This window comes from Cariama cristata, unplaced genomic scaffold (genome assembly GCF_000690535.1).
Source record: "Cariama cristata isolate BGI_N322 unplaced genomic scaffold, ASM69053v1 scaffold11444, whole genome shotgun sequence".
Taxonomy (NCBI): domain Eukaryota; kingdom Metazoa; phylum Chordata; class Aves; order Cariamiformes; family Cariamidae; genus Cariama; species Cariama cristata.
The window spans coordinates 53882-66915 of NW_009613604.1; the positions used below are offsets into that span (position 1 = coordinate 53882).

The 13034-nt window shown below is 42.0% G+C and overlaps 1 protein-coding gene across 1 annotated transcript; it reads left to right on the plus strand.

Annotated features, from left to right (window-relative positions):
* The first annotated feature begins 3649 nt into the window (after positions 1-3649).
* Positions 3650-9757, plus strand: HS3ST5 (heparan sulfate (glucosamine) 3-O-sulfotransferase 5). The gene is given in 3 exon segments (XM_009699097.1): positions 3650-3788; positions 8013-8164; positions 8167-9757. Coding segments are annotated over 3 exon segments (1029 nt in total). The 5' UTR covers positions 3650-3681; the 3' UTR covers positions 8937-9757.
* The last annotated feature ends 3277 nt before the right edge of the window (positions 9758-13034 follow it).

Genomic DNA, 13034 nt, shown 5'->3' on the forward strand with positions numbered 1-13034 from the left:
ACAGGTATTCCTGATGTAAGCCCACCGGAGCTGTGCAGGAGTGTACTGCCCTCCCGTTTGGTGAGAGGTGCCACGTTGAGCATCCAGCTCCTGGGAAAGTTCTGCCTGCGGCTTTCCCACCCCCCTCCTACCGGTCAGTCACCGGTGAGCCAGTTCAGCTGTCGTCCCTAAGAGAGAGCAACATTTCTTAAAAAACACCCTTATTTGCCTCAAATAACTGCTAAAATCTTGTCACTTTGGATTACATTTTATCTTGCCTTGCAGCTTCTTGTTAAGTTTAAAAGTATGCATTCCTTAAAGAAAACTTTGTGTAGCTTATAATATGTCCCAGAATTTTCATTTCTTCCTTCTCATTTCTTCTTTCCATTTCATTTAAGTGTTGCCATGTTAGTCTCCAGCAACATTTCCACCTTAGGGACCTTCACATTAATCACATTCTGGTTGTATTAACTCCGTGGCTTAAGTAGAAATGTTTCTTCAGCCCTCTCCTCTGTCCCGTAGAGCTATCTCAGTACATTCACTGCACGATGTAGCCTTTTCTGAAGTGGGGATATTATTTCTTTGCATTTTTTTCATGAAAAAAACTAACATCTAAGGAAAGTATTGTAGAGGTCACAACCTCTCTGGAATAAAACTCCTTCCATGGATGTTAAATTAGACGTTGAAAGTGATAACAAAAATGAAACAAGAAAAAAAATAATGTTATATTTGCATTTCTAGTGGGTGTTTAGTATCTGTCATTTGGTGGAAAAGTTTTCTGTACTCAGGTCCGTGCAAATACAGAGCAAATGGAACGGGTTTGGGTTTGGGTTTTTTTGGTCGGTTGGTTGGATGATTTGTTGGTTTGTGGTTTTTTGTATTGAATCTTATTGCAAACATTAATATTGAGGTCATGAGACCTCATGGTGGAATCTATTTCAGCAAACAGCTCGTCATTAATTTTATGTCATTATGGCCTGATGGCCCCCGCAGCCTCAGTGAGCCCTGCAGGTAGGACTTAGCCGGGGTGCAGGAGCCCGTATAAGGGAGGACAAGCGGGCAGCACCTCAATTCCACGTGCGGGGGCTGCACACCTAGGTATCTTCTGAGAGACGAAGTTCAGAACCAATTCCTGTAATGCTGAAGTGATACATAGAGAGAGCAGCACTGAAGGATCGAAAACTGCAAAGCTATGAAAATTTGCTATCACCATCATCATCGTGTCCTTCTCTTTCCTCTTTTTTAATCAAATAACTTAATTAAAAGAGTAGTTAGGAGTAGCTTATCAACACAGAAATACAGTATCGCATTTTTCTTAATAATTAAGCTTCAGCTACGGGTTTTCTGCCCTGTTCAATCTCTAGAATCTCTCGTTTATGTGTTATTTTATGTTTATTTTTCAATGTTAAGAAAAAGTATACTACAAAAAAGCCAAAAGTTTACCACGTAGTTAAGGCACTAGATAGGAATTCAGACATTTCACACTGAATCCCTCTGGTGCTACAGGTTTTCTCTGTGACCTTGAGCAAATGTCTCTGTACCTCTGCTCCTCATTTATTTTTTAAAGGATGATAATACTTCTTCTGTCTCTGTATTTACATTGCAAACTCCTTTTACTCCGTGTTTTATATGATTCTTGTCGCAATAAGGATCTTATCTAAGCATTCTTATTATAGAGTTGCTTTTATCTATGTAAAAGGCAATATATTCTGTACGATAGGTTATCCTGTATGATAGGTTATCCTCAGCTATGACCTGGCTGTGTAAGGAGTTACTATTATTATTAGCACACCAGAAGTGTGTTAGAGACTCAGTCAGACTCAGAACTTCAATGTTGCGTGTCTCTTTTATCAAGAGATGATGGGCTGGACTTACAAAGGCTTTCTCTACAGCAGTAAAATAAATGTGCTTGGGGATGACTGTTCAACCAGCCTTGAAGACAACCAGTACAGAGCCATCCGCACCCGTACCATTAAGCCCAGCCGGCACTAAGGCTGCATCCGTGCTGTCTATGGGGGATGGTCTCTGGCTTGTAGTATCTCCCAAACCGTATCCTGAGTCCCGTGAGAGCTTTCTGGGCCAAAAATCTAACAGTACGGGCAGGACAAAGAAACATTTGTAGGCTCTGTTTAAGAGTGGCCAGTCAAACCTTGCACTCTTACTACCCATTCTGCTTCTGCATACAGTTATGAGATTATCATAATCTAGCCCAGTCTTGCTTGATGCAAATCCTAAGGCTGGAAAAGACGAAAGTGAGCTGCAAAAGGAGCTTTGCTAGTAGTAAAACATAGGAAACTTGACATCAAAAATTGTTCAAAGTAAGTCCAGTCAAAATTCAGAAAAAAAGTAGATTCTGTTGAAACTGCTCCATAATACATTAAATATTCCCTGGTGGAGGGAGTGAAACTGTAGATGAATAGTTCGGGTGATTCCAGTTTATATTTACGTTTTTTTGTATCAAGAGAATCAATTTGGTGATTAAAGCATTCATTTGGTAGGTAGATGATATGGCTTTACATCCCCTGAGCCAGTGGGAAGATTCGAATTTAATTCTCCTGTATATTTATAAGCAAGCCCAGGATGGGTACAGAGTGAAGAACCAGGTCATCTTTGGCTGTGCTCTGAAGGGAGGAGCTGATCTTTCTCCTCAGTTCTTGTAAGAAGGTAGGAGGCACGCAGCGCGGAGTCTCCTGTACAGGTCTGCAGTCCTGAACACAAACCTCATGCCGAGGGAAGGGTCAGGCTCAAGACAAACAGTTTTACTCAGCACTTCCTTCTACCTTACCTAGGGATCTCCTGCTTATTCTGGTTGAATCTTCTTGGCACAAGGTCACGTCTTTTGACTCCTGCCTGCCTCATATCTGAAGTATTTGAAGCAAAGCTCATTTGTGGGCTTTAGATGGTCTCTGGAGCACATCAGAAAAGGAAAATTAAGTCTATGCTGTTGGTGTTGCTGAAATCTGGGGCTATAGGCACACTCAGTTCAAGGATGCCCGTTGGGGTCCCATCAGGTGGTGAGGTGACAGCCAAGGCTTAGGAGATTCCCTGCGGAGCAGCCCAAGATGATGCCCAGCCCAGGGAGAGCTGATAGGATGCCCTGGTGTCGAAAAATCACGGTTGTGCCCACCCCAGGTACATGCTTCTCAGGTCTGTCACCACAGGTTTGCTGGCACAGATCAGGAGACACACTGGTTTGGATTTCTCTCCAACTTACACTCTAATAACGATAGAGAGACAGTAAACGTGCCCCCATACACTGCGTGCACAGGACCTGCAAGCTTAACTCCTGGTTACTGCTGCCTCACTTGGCAGCAGAGCATTTAAATCTCTGTTGAAATCTAGCCCAGGTTGATTCTGATAAAGACTAAACATACTTACCTAACAAGAGATCCTGCTACACAGTCAGGACCCACGGCGTGGCTATCAGACAGCCCCGTAACGGTGGGTGTACCTGAACTGCCACTTCCAGAATGATCACCCTATCCCAGATACCTTGCCTGGTGTTACCATGTGGGACAGAAAAACAACAGCAAACAAAAAAAGTTTTAGTTACTTATTTTGCAGTTTGAAAAGATTTTGCAAGTGTGGCTTAATCACTCGCAACAGCTGATTAAACATGACCCTGCATATTGCTTTCTGATGAGTGTCTTGTGTGTTCTTGTCTCCGCAGACTGAAGAAGTCCTGAAGATTGATGGAGGGCCATGCTATTCAAACAGCAGGCGTTGCTGAGACAGAAGCTCTTTGTGCTAGGCAGCCTGGCTATTGGAAGTCTCCTATATCTAGTTGCCAGAGTTGGGAGCTTGGATAGGTAAGTCATTAAGAAGCTGCTCTCTGAATTACAAATGGGCTAAGATTGTCTGAGTTCTTGCTTCAAGGGTCTGACGTCTGTCTTTTTTTTTTTTTTTAGTGTCCACTCGTGTATAGAAAGACAGAAAGACTGTCTATTCTAGTAGTGGTTTTTCATTGTTCTTTCCTCCCCTTTGGAGAAGAGAGTAGGAAAATAGAGTCGCAGGTCATCCCTGTCAAAGTATTTCTGTCTGTCCATTTGTATTCTAAGCACATTGCCACTTATTTTCAGAGAAGAAATAAAACAGCATCTGGTAAAAATGTCATTACACTAGCTCATTTTTGTCTGTGTGCATCTGTGTGTTGACCTCTAGTTTCAGCAAAACAGTTATGATGAATTTATATATCATCTTTTCTAAATTTATGAGCAAGCAATTAATGTGCTACAGTGGTAGTTAAAATTAAGTATGAGCCTGCAGAGTAGCTCGTCAAGTTTTGAATACTATTTCACTTCAAAGATTGCTTCAGGGTTTGAGCATTTTAACTATGTTAATTAGCCAGTATTTTCTGGAGCTGAATGTGCTAAATAAGTGGGTTTGCTCTGCAAGCGATTTCCTGGAGAGCAGTAGAAAATCCAGCAGAGGAAATCAAAGAGTATTTGGCAGTTTTGACCAGGCAGAGCTTTGCTGGTTATTGATGGTGCAACAGTCGTGTGACCTGCACTGGCACTGCTGTTCTGTCACCGTCAAAATGGCCTGGGATTGCTCTGGTAGGTGCTACGCAAAGACAGAACTAAAGAAAAAAAAAAAAGCTGTTTCAAAAGAATGAATGAAACAAGACTTCAAGATTTCCAGAAGCCGGTAGACAGCTTGCCAGTACTAATGCTCTATTAGTGTCCTTCTTTTAAACGATGGAAAATATTAGTTGAGTTCAAAATTGTGACACAGTACTGTGTGAAGATGCAGTGCACGGAAAGTGAATTGAAAACCGAGCTGCGTAGTGTCCATTGCCAGGTAATGTTGAGCCTCATCGGAGGTCACCGGGTGCCTTCTGCAGCCGCTTCAATCCACGCCAGAAGAGGAGACCGTGTACTCAGCTAGGACCAAGTGCATCGCAAATGAAGCCCCAGAATTTATATCTTCTTTCCCTCGGTGGTCAAAGCATCTCTGATGCTTCAGAGGTGAAAACTTCACTGAGACTAATGTGGTTCTGTAAATGGAGGCAGAAATCCTTACTGGTCCCTGCAAAAGTATATTTTATGCCCAGAGGCATGAAATCTAATTAACCTTATGCTATTATCTGTGCTTGCATATCTACAGAATTTACCGATGGCTATAAAATTATCTCGCCCCAGTATTTGACTCACTGACCTCCTGCGGCAGTGAATTCCACCGGTTTCCTATGTAATGTTGCCAATAGCAGTAAAACTCTCTCTCGTTCTCCTGCGTTACCCAGTGTGAAGAATCGCACGCTGCTAAAAAGCAGTCCTTTATGTGGGCTTGTTATGAGAGAGAGAGAGAAAGAAGCGCTAGAAAGGATGAGACACAGATGAATTAACCAGAAATTATCTTCTGCCTCGGCACTAGGGCATAAGCCAAACTTGTTGAATCTGTCAGCAAAAGGAGGCGGAGTGGCTTCAGTAGACTTTGGACTAACTAATTGTTCCGGAAGAAATCCTGGCTTATCATCTTTTGCCACTGCCACATCTTCATCGGAAGAAAATTAGCAAGTGTGCTGGGTCAGGAGGGACGGCACTGCTACCTGTCATTCAGATTGCCCAGCCTTATTTTAGCTGTTTGGAAATGTGTCAAAGATACAGTTCCTTGAAATCAATTGTTTTATGGTGGGTTTTCTCAAGAATATTTGTGGAGTTTTACTGTAGCGGTTTGAGAAATTGCCTGTTTTGGGAGAGCAACTCAGTGGTATAATAAATGTCATATACTCTTCCTTTGCAAAGGACTGTTATTTTAATGGCAAAAATGACTGCGAGAATCAAAAATATTAACATATTGCAATATAATGGTAAATAGTTACATCTGGGGATTCAACTACCAAGATCTGACAGCCTGCTTAATACTACCACTGCCAAGATCTTTTAAAGGATATTTTTTATTGTTTAGAGAGAGGAGAAGAAAGGAGAAAGAGTAAAAAAACCTGAAAAGTAAAGTGTTGAGGAAGGACTTTGAACAAGATCCAGTCTTTTCCCTTAGGCTAGAGGATATCTTGAGTATTTATTTACTTTTAAAGGAAACCACCCTGTTTGACAAGCTGTTGTGTTACACTGAAGGCAGTGCTAACTGTCTTTTTGAGCAAAAGAGATAAAATTAGTTGAGATGGGTCTGGAACTGCTGTTGCGGAACCCTCTTTGCTTGAAAACAAACAACAAATACACAGAAGGAGAGGGAAGAGAAGAACAGAGATAGCAATTGCAGCTTCTGTTTCTTATGCTTTTAACTGCCACCCCGCTGCCGCTGCAGGACTGCCTTACCAGCCACACCACCCCCTGACCAAACCGTACCAGCCCTTTCTGCTTGGGGTTTGGGTTTTTTTAATCGACAGGTTTGCATCAGCGTTTCAATGATTCAGGCTTTGCCTCCAAGTAGATGCCATCCTATTCAGTAGACGGCAGAGAGCAAAGGAGAAGAAGAGACTAGAAACTTGAGAAAAGCAATAACGACAGGAACTCCCTTCTCATCGCACTTTCTAATTAGTCTGCAGGACTTAGCTAGAGCTCATGTGAACCCAGCAATGTCATCTGGGTTGTGTCTTCGGCTCTGTCTGGACAGCCTCTCTCTCTTAGCATCTGGATAATCAAGGAAACCGCTAGTGGGTCAGCCAGGGGGAGCAAACTTGCTTTGTCCCAACCATCCATTGTCCTAGCATCAGTGTCAAATTAAAGACCCCAACAAGCAGTGATGGATGGAAAAGCCATAAAGAAATAAATAATTCTGTCCTGAAAGCAGGGTTTGAATAATATACAGTAAATGAGTGAGGGGCCACATGCTGAGCAACCAGAATAAATACTGAATACCTAAACAGCTATTAATGAGCACTGCCCATCTGGTATACTGGCTGAGGCAGGGGTCCTGTGAAAAATAATAGCATGTGGCCGGGTAATTTAAGAACCATATCATAATATATATGCACGGTGAGCTTGTATTAAAATTGCCTAGGCAGTCTTTGTTCTTACATATCCTTAATGTTGGAGAGCATGACTCCACAAAATGATTAAGATTTTTCTGTAGGACTTTGGAAGCTCTCTCTACACACCAATTTCATCTTCAGTGCAATATTGGCTTGTATGATGACTAAAGTGCTGATTTGGGAGTGGAGGTGAGGGCTTACTCAAGTTCTGTAGTAGCGAAATTTTAACATTTTTCTTACTGAATCGTTTCTTGCATTCAGTGACATCAAACACAAGAAGGAAGCATTAGAAAACTGGAAAATAGGTGAAATAATTACAGGTGAATACAAATGAATAGCACAAAAATGGAGGGGAAAAAGAAGAAACAGTAAGGCACAAAATGAGGTTCAATAGGAGGATACAGAAGTGATGGTAAGAAAATCATTGATATAATGATGCCATAAATGCATTTTTAAAAACATTTCTTGCCTTCTTTCTGTGCCTTGCTAAGCATGTCTGATTCAGAACCTCGGTCTTTCTGGTTCTGATTCACAGGGAAAACATGGGGCGTCTTCTAAAGAGGAGGGAAAATATTGAAAGGTGATGCCTTGAAAGCTGTTTTTCATCCCTTTTGCTCCTCTCCAGTAGAAAGGCCAACTCTGGATCAGCAGCTAATAAAGTCAACACGATGGGAAGCACAGGAAGGAATTCAGGCTAGAATACGAAAAGTGTTGGAAAGAGACGACTTAAATGAACTGGATTTTCAGCTCAAAATGACCAAATAAAAATCATCTTAGAATGCTTTAAGAACTGCCAAAGCAATCACAAAGAAATGAGGAACGTGGGAGATGAGGCAAGGTTCAGGCAGCCCCGAGAACAGTAATCAGTGCCTAAGCTTGGAAAGGGCAGAAAGGCAGAGTCAGGAGTTACTCAGCTAAATCACAGCAAAATACCAGAATAAATAATCAAGCAGTTTGCAAACAATTTAATCCCTGGCACAATAAAATAAAAGTCAAAAGACGGGCACATCACATTACATTGCAAAAGGTTTCCAAGAGCGTGATTGCAAACTTGCCTTAAGAGTTAGCCTCCGTTTACAAATATCTCTCATTTTGCTTGCAGACTGCAGCCCCTCTGCCCCATCGACAGTCGGTTTGGACCCCGCGGCCAGGACGAAATCCCGCTGCGAGCTCTCCAGTTCAAGCGCGGTCTGCTCCATGAATTCCGAAAGGGCAATGCCACCAAGGAACAAATACGACTGCACAATCTGGTTAAAAAAAGGCCATTATCATCGGGGTGCGGAAAGGAGGCACCCGAGCACTACTGGAGATGCTGAACCTTCATCCCGCAGTGGTCAAAGCTTCTCAAGAGATTCACTTCTTTGACAATGACGAGAATTATGCCAAGGGGATCGAGTGGTACCGGAAAAAAATGCCTTTTTCTTACCCTCATCAGATAACAATTGAGAAAAGCCCCGCGTATTTTATCACCGAGGAGGTACCTGAAAGGATTTACAAAATGAACTCATCTATCAAATTATTGATCATTGTCAGGGAACCCACCACAAGAGCTATTTCTGATTACACTCAGGTGCTGGAAGGTAAGGAAAGAAAGAACAAAACTTACTACAAATTTGAGAAGCTGGCTATTGACCCTAATACCTGCGAAGTGAACACTAAGTATAAGGCGGTGAGAACCAGCATCTACACAAAACATCTGGAGAGATGGTTAAAATACTTCCCAATCGAGCAGTTTCATATCGTGGACGGAGACCGGCTCATCACAGAACCACTGCCAGAACTCCAGCTGGTCGAGAAGTTCCTAAATCTTCCTCCGAGGATAAGTCAGTACAATTTATACTTCAATGCCACCAGAGGGTTTTACTGCTTGAGATTTAACATTGTCTTTAACAAGTGCCTGGCGGGTAGCAAGGGACGCATCCATCCGGAGGTGGATACCTCTGTCATTACCAAATTGCGCAAGTTCTTTCATCCTTTTAATCAAAAATTTTACCAGATCACTGGGAGGACATTTAACTGGCCCTAAACTAAACTTCATACAACATTTTCTGTTGCACCTGAGACATGCAAATAAATGTCTCTGCTAAAATATGCACTTTTCATAGACACGGCTATCCAAGTAACTTTTTTTCATGCATACCTGTACATATGCAGTGTGTGACCAAATATATGGTGGGATCAATTTTTTCTACAGAGTAGTAACTAACATAAATTTACGGTCAGCATAGTTGCATCTTTGAAGATATAATAATAAAGGGAAAGGAGGTATTTAGGGAAATAAGGTCAGACACCGTTAAAGGGTCAGTGTTCCTCTCGCTTAGTGAAGTGCTTATGTGACATACTTATTGATCTCAGCAGAGCGTTAGTTTACGCCATAAAAATTCACGTCAAAAGTCTGTGAAGCTGTGAGAAAGCATAACCTTCAGGCTATATTTGGTATGTGTATTGCTAAAGGAATACTGACACTTTAAACGCAGTGCTGAATTTTTACAATGAGAGTGGATAGTACTATTTTCTTATTATTTGAAATGAATATCTTATCTCATACAAATGACATCGTTTCAGAGTTCCTGTGGTGAGTTTGCACTATTGTTTTATTGTATGGACCATAGTGTCACTTGTAGCATGTCAATCATGTGTCAAAAAAAGGTCAAATAATTTTTTCTTCTATGCTTGTGTGTCGACAAAGCTAAACATCGTGTACATAGTGTACAATGTTTGTAAATACTGGTTTCACACTAAGTAATTCTATTTTGTAAACTGAATATGGCTATTTAATTTATTGTGAAAATTAAATTTATTGTGGTATTTAAAAATGGAATGGATTAAAATTACCTATATGTGCAACGGCTTTTCACCTTTGCTTGCTGTACGCCAGCGTGGTCCCTGAGCCCGGACGGGCCACGGGCACGAGCCTGAGGGCAAGCTGCACGGCTCGGCTCGCTTTCTGGGCAGCCGCGAAAGCTGATCCAGGTGGTGAAGCTGAGTTTATTAAAAAAAACATCTATCTGGGAATCTGGTGTCAGGCACACCTCAAAGCACATTATTGCTGTTCTGTTGCAGCACTTGGCTATAATTAATTCAGTTGCGGTTGCTCGTGAGGCTAAAGGATGCCTGTAAAACTTACTGTGACCAGGTATATCAAAAAAGCAGAGCCGCCATTAAAACCGAAATGACTAACAGACAAACAGATAAGAAAAGTTATAGAGATTTCATCAGCGAATGCTGGTGATGTTTCAGAAGTCAAAGAAAACAGTTGTGAAACCTCTGCTTTTACCTGGGAACACGGGCGCCTGCTCCAAACAAACCACCACAGAGTTGTTATTGCGGGTTTAAACATACAGCTCATCTCTCCATTCAGCAAGCGACAAGAAATTAGCTGAGGAAACGAGTGTTTTCATGCTTTGTACTTTGTGTGGCTCTTAAAGATTCATAAGCAAAAGAATAAAAGCAACTGAAAAATGTCTTTTAAAATAAGGAAAAAGAAAGGAAAAAAAAAACCACTTTAAAACCAACATCTAAAGATTGATGGGGACACAGATTTTGGAAGGTATCCAGAACATCTGAATATTCTGAGCTACGGTAGCAGAGTAGTTGGTAGTTCAGGTTATGAGAAGATCAAGTTTTCCCTGTGGGCTGTTTATCTTGCTCAGTGATTTGGAAGCATCATTTTTCTAAATAAGCGATTTTTAAAATTCTTGTGAGAGATTGCTGCTTGTCTTGCTGTATCTTTAATCATATGAGCTAGCGCTGTGAGCAATGTGCCCTTTCTTCGTGCTGCCTCGGAGCCTTGCCAACGCAACCCGGGAGAGCATATGGGAAATCTGCCGCAGCAGCTACCACACTACTCCTGTTTTCCTGCGTGAGAGCCATCCATCCTGCCCACGTCCAGACATAACGGCTGAGGTATTTAACTCGCCTAATAGTGTTCAACAAGGAGATTTTATCCAATGTAACATTTTCACGATTTTCAGGTGAGCAGACAGATTCCAGGCGGCTTTGGGTGATGCGCATCAGCTTCCTATAGTCCTGGCTACAAACTACGACCGAAGGCTGAGATGTTTTCCAGTGAAAGGGACAAATGAGGCCAAAGTTACCTCTAAGCACGAAATAGGCATTTGAAATGAATATCGCCCTGCATTGATCAGAAAAACCACAGAGCCTGTGATCTAACAGGCACGACCACACACATTCCTGTTAAAGTCAGCTGGCTTAACTCGAGCTTATCTTTTGCAATTTTGGAGACACATGGATAAATTTAGGTGGTGTCTTCGACAAATCTGGTTCAAAAAAGCACAGAGGAATAGTGAGGAATAGCAGGGGAGGAAAGGGGGTTCAGAGGCATTGCAATGCATTAAGAAGCCTGCAAGAGGAGGAGACTGATTCACTTTCACTGAGCCTTCAGTGCAAGGTCCTCGAGTATTTTTGACGTTACCCAGTGAAGAGAAAATTTCAAAACTGGTTCTTAATACACAGGTCCGACACACCACCCAAAGCACACTCCTAGGTTAATGGGGATTCTGCTGCAGTATTCATAACTGGTTTGAGAAGTTCTGACCTTATGGTATTTACCTCTTCAGGAGCAATTTGTGAATAATTCATTTCAGCCTCTTTGCTTTGCTTCCCAAATCCTGAGTGAATCATTTCTATTCAAATTGATCATGAGTGTTCAGACTGGGAAGAGCGCTCTTAGCTTGAGTTTATGATTGCGGAGTGATGCACAGCTATATGGAGTTGCAGCTGTTAACTTATGGCATTCAAGTTCTCTAAAGACATTGCATCTTCCATATTTTCTGTACCGTAAAATTGCAGGCTTCACAGCTCTGATAAATGTTTGGATTAAAACTGCTAATATTTCGGTGCATTTTTATCAGATTTCCCCAGCTGCTATTTAAACTACATAGAACAACAATTTGCAGCATAAAAGAGTATCAGAGATGAATTTGAAATTGTATTTTCAGAAATCACTATATAGGTAGATAAAGGACTGACATTTGGAGATCAGTGATTCATTTAGCATTAACCCACTATACTGCCTTTTCTTAAGGAAAGCAGAATAAGCATGATGAAAATATATTTGCCCTATTTTAATGGAATTTTTTTTTGCCATGATGTCTAAGAATACGAGAGAGAACATTTTTAGCAACATATCTCACTATAGTAGTCTCAGATTCTTAAGAGGCAATGGGCACAAACTGAAACACAGAAGGCACAGTCTGAACATCAGGGAAAACTTTTTTACTGTGAGGCTGACTGAGCACTGGCACAGGTTGCCCAGAGAGGTTGCAGAGTCTCCATCCTTGGAGATACTCAAAAGCCGTCTGGACCTGGCCCTGGGCAGCTGGCTCTGGGTGGCCCTGCTTTAGCAGGGGGTTGGACCCCCCCTTCCAACCCCAACCATTCTGTGATCCTGTGAAGACCTCCCTCTGCCATTAACGTTCTTCTCAACTATTGCCCACCGGTTCAGTGTCACACAGACCACGGAGAAGGTCCAAGCCCACGGTCACAAGCCACCGCTCCAACCCAAGCTGTGGAAGCACTACTGTGCATGTTTACTCCCGGGCTAGCTGACCGAACCCATGTTGGGAGCCTGTGCAACTTATTGGAACCCTCTGATTGGAGAAGATGAAGAAGTAACTTAGAGAAATCTTTCTTTTTCCCGTCTTGGATGACCTCAGCAGTAATGTTGAGTGGCAGAAGATATAGTAATACAAGGTCCATAGCAGGTAAGCTTCCAGAAAATAGAATGTAGTGAAGCTCTTTTCTGGAAGCTCACAGTGAGCAATGTCTGCTGCATGGCATTCTCTACGGCAAGACACGGAGGTATACCCATAAACTTGGGCAATGAGCCATTAAAATTTGTTTCATAGGTGCCTATTATGTCAATTCTCTGCAGCTCCAAATTATACGAGCAGCTACTTACACTGGACACATGCCTTAGGGATATATCCAGAACTTGTGGACTGCTGAGTGAATGCAAAAGATTCATGTCAGAACGTACGTGGCAAAGATTTAACTTCTGTTGCTTCTCCTTTTTGATTTGCGTTATATGTAAGACCAAAGTGTAGGTCATAATTTGAAGAAAACAGAAGCAGGAGTTCAATCAACCCACAAACACGTGACA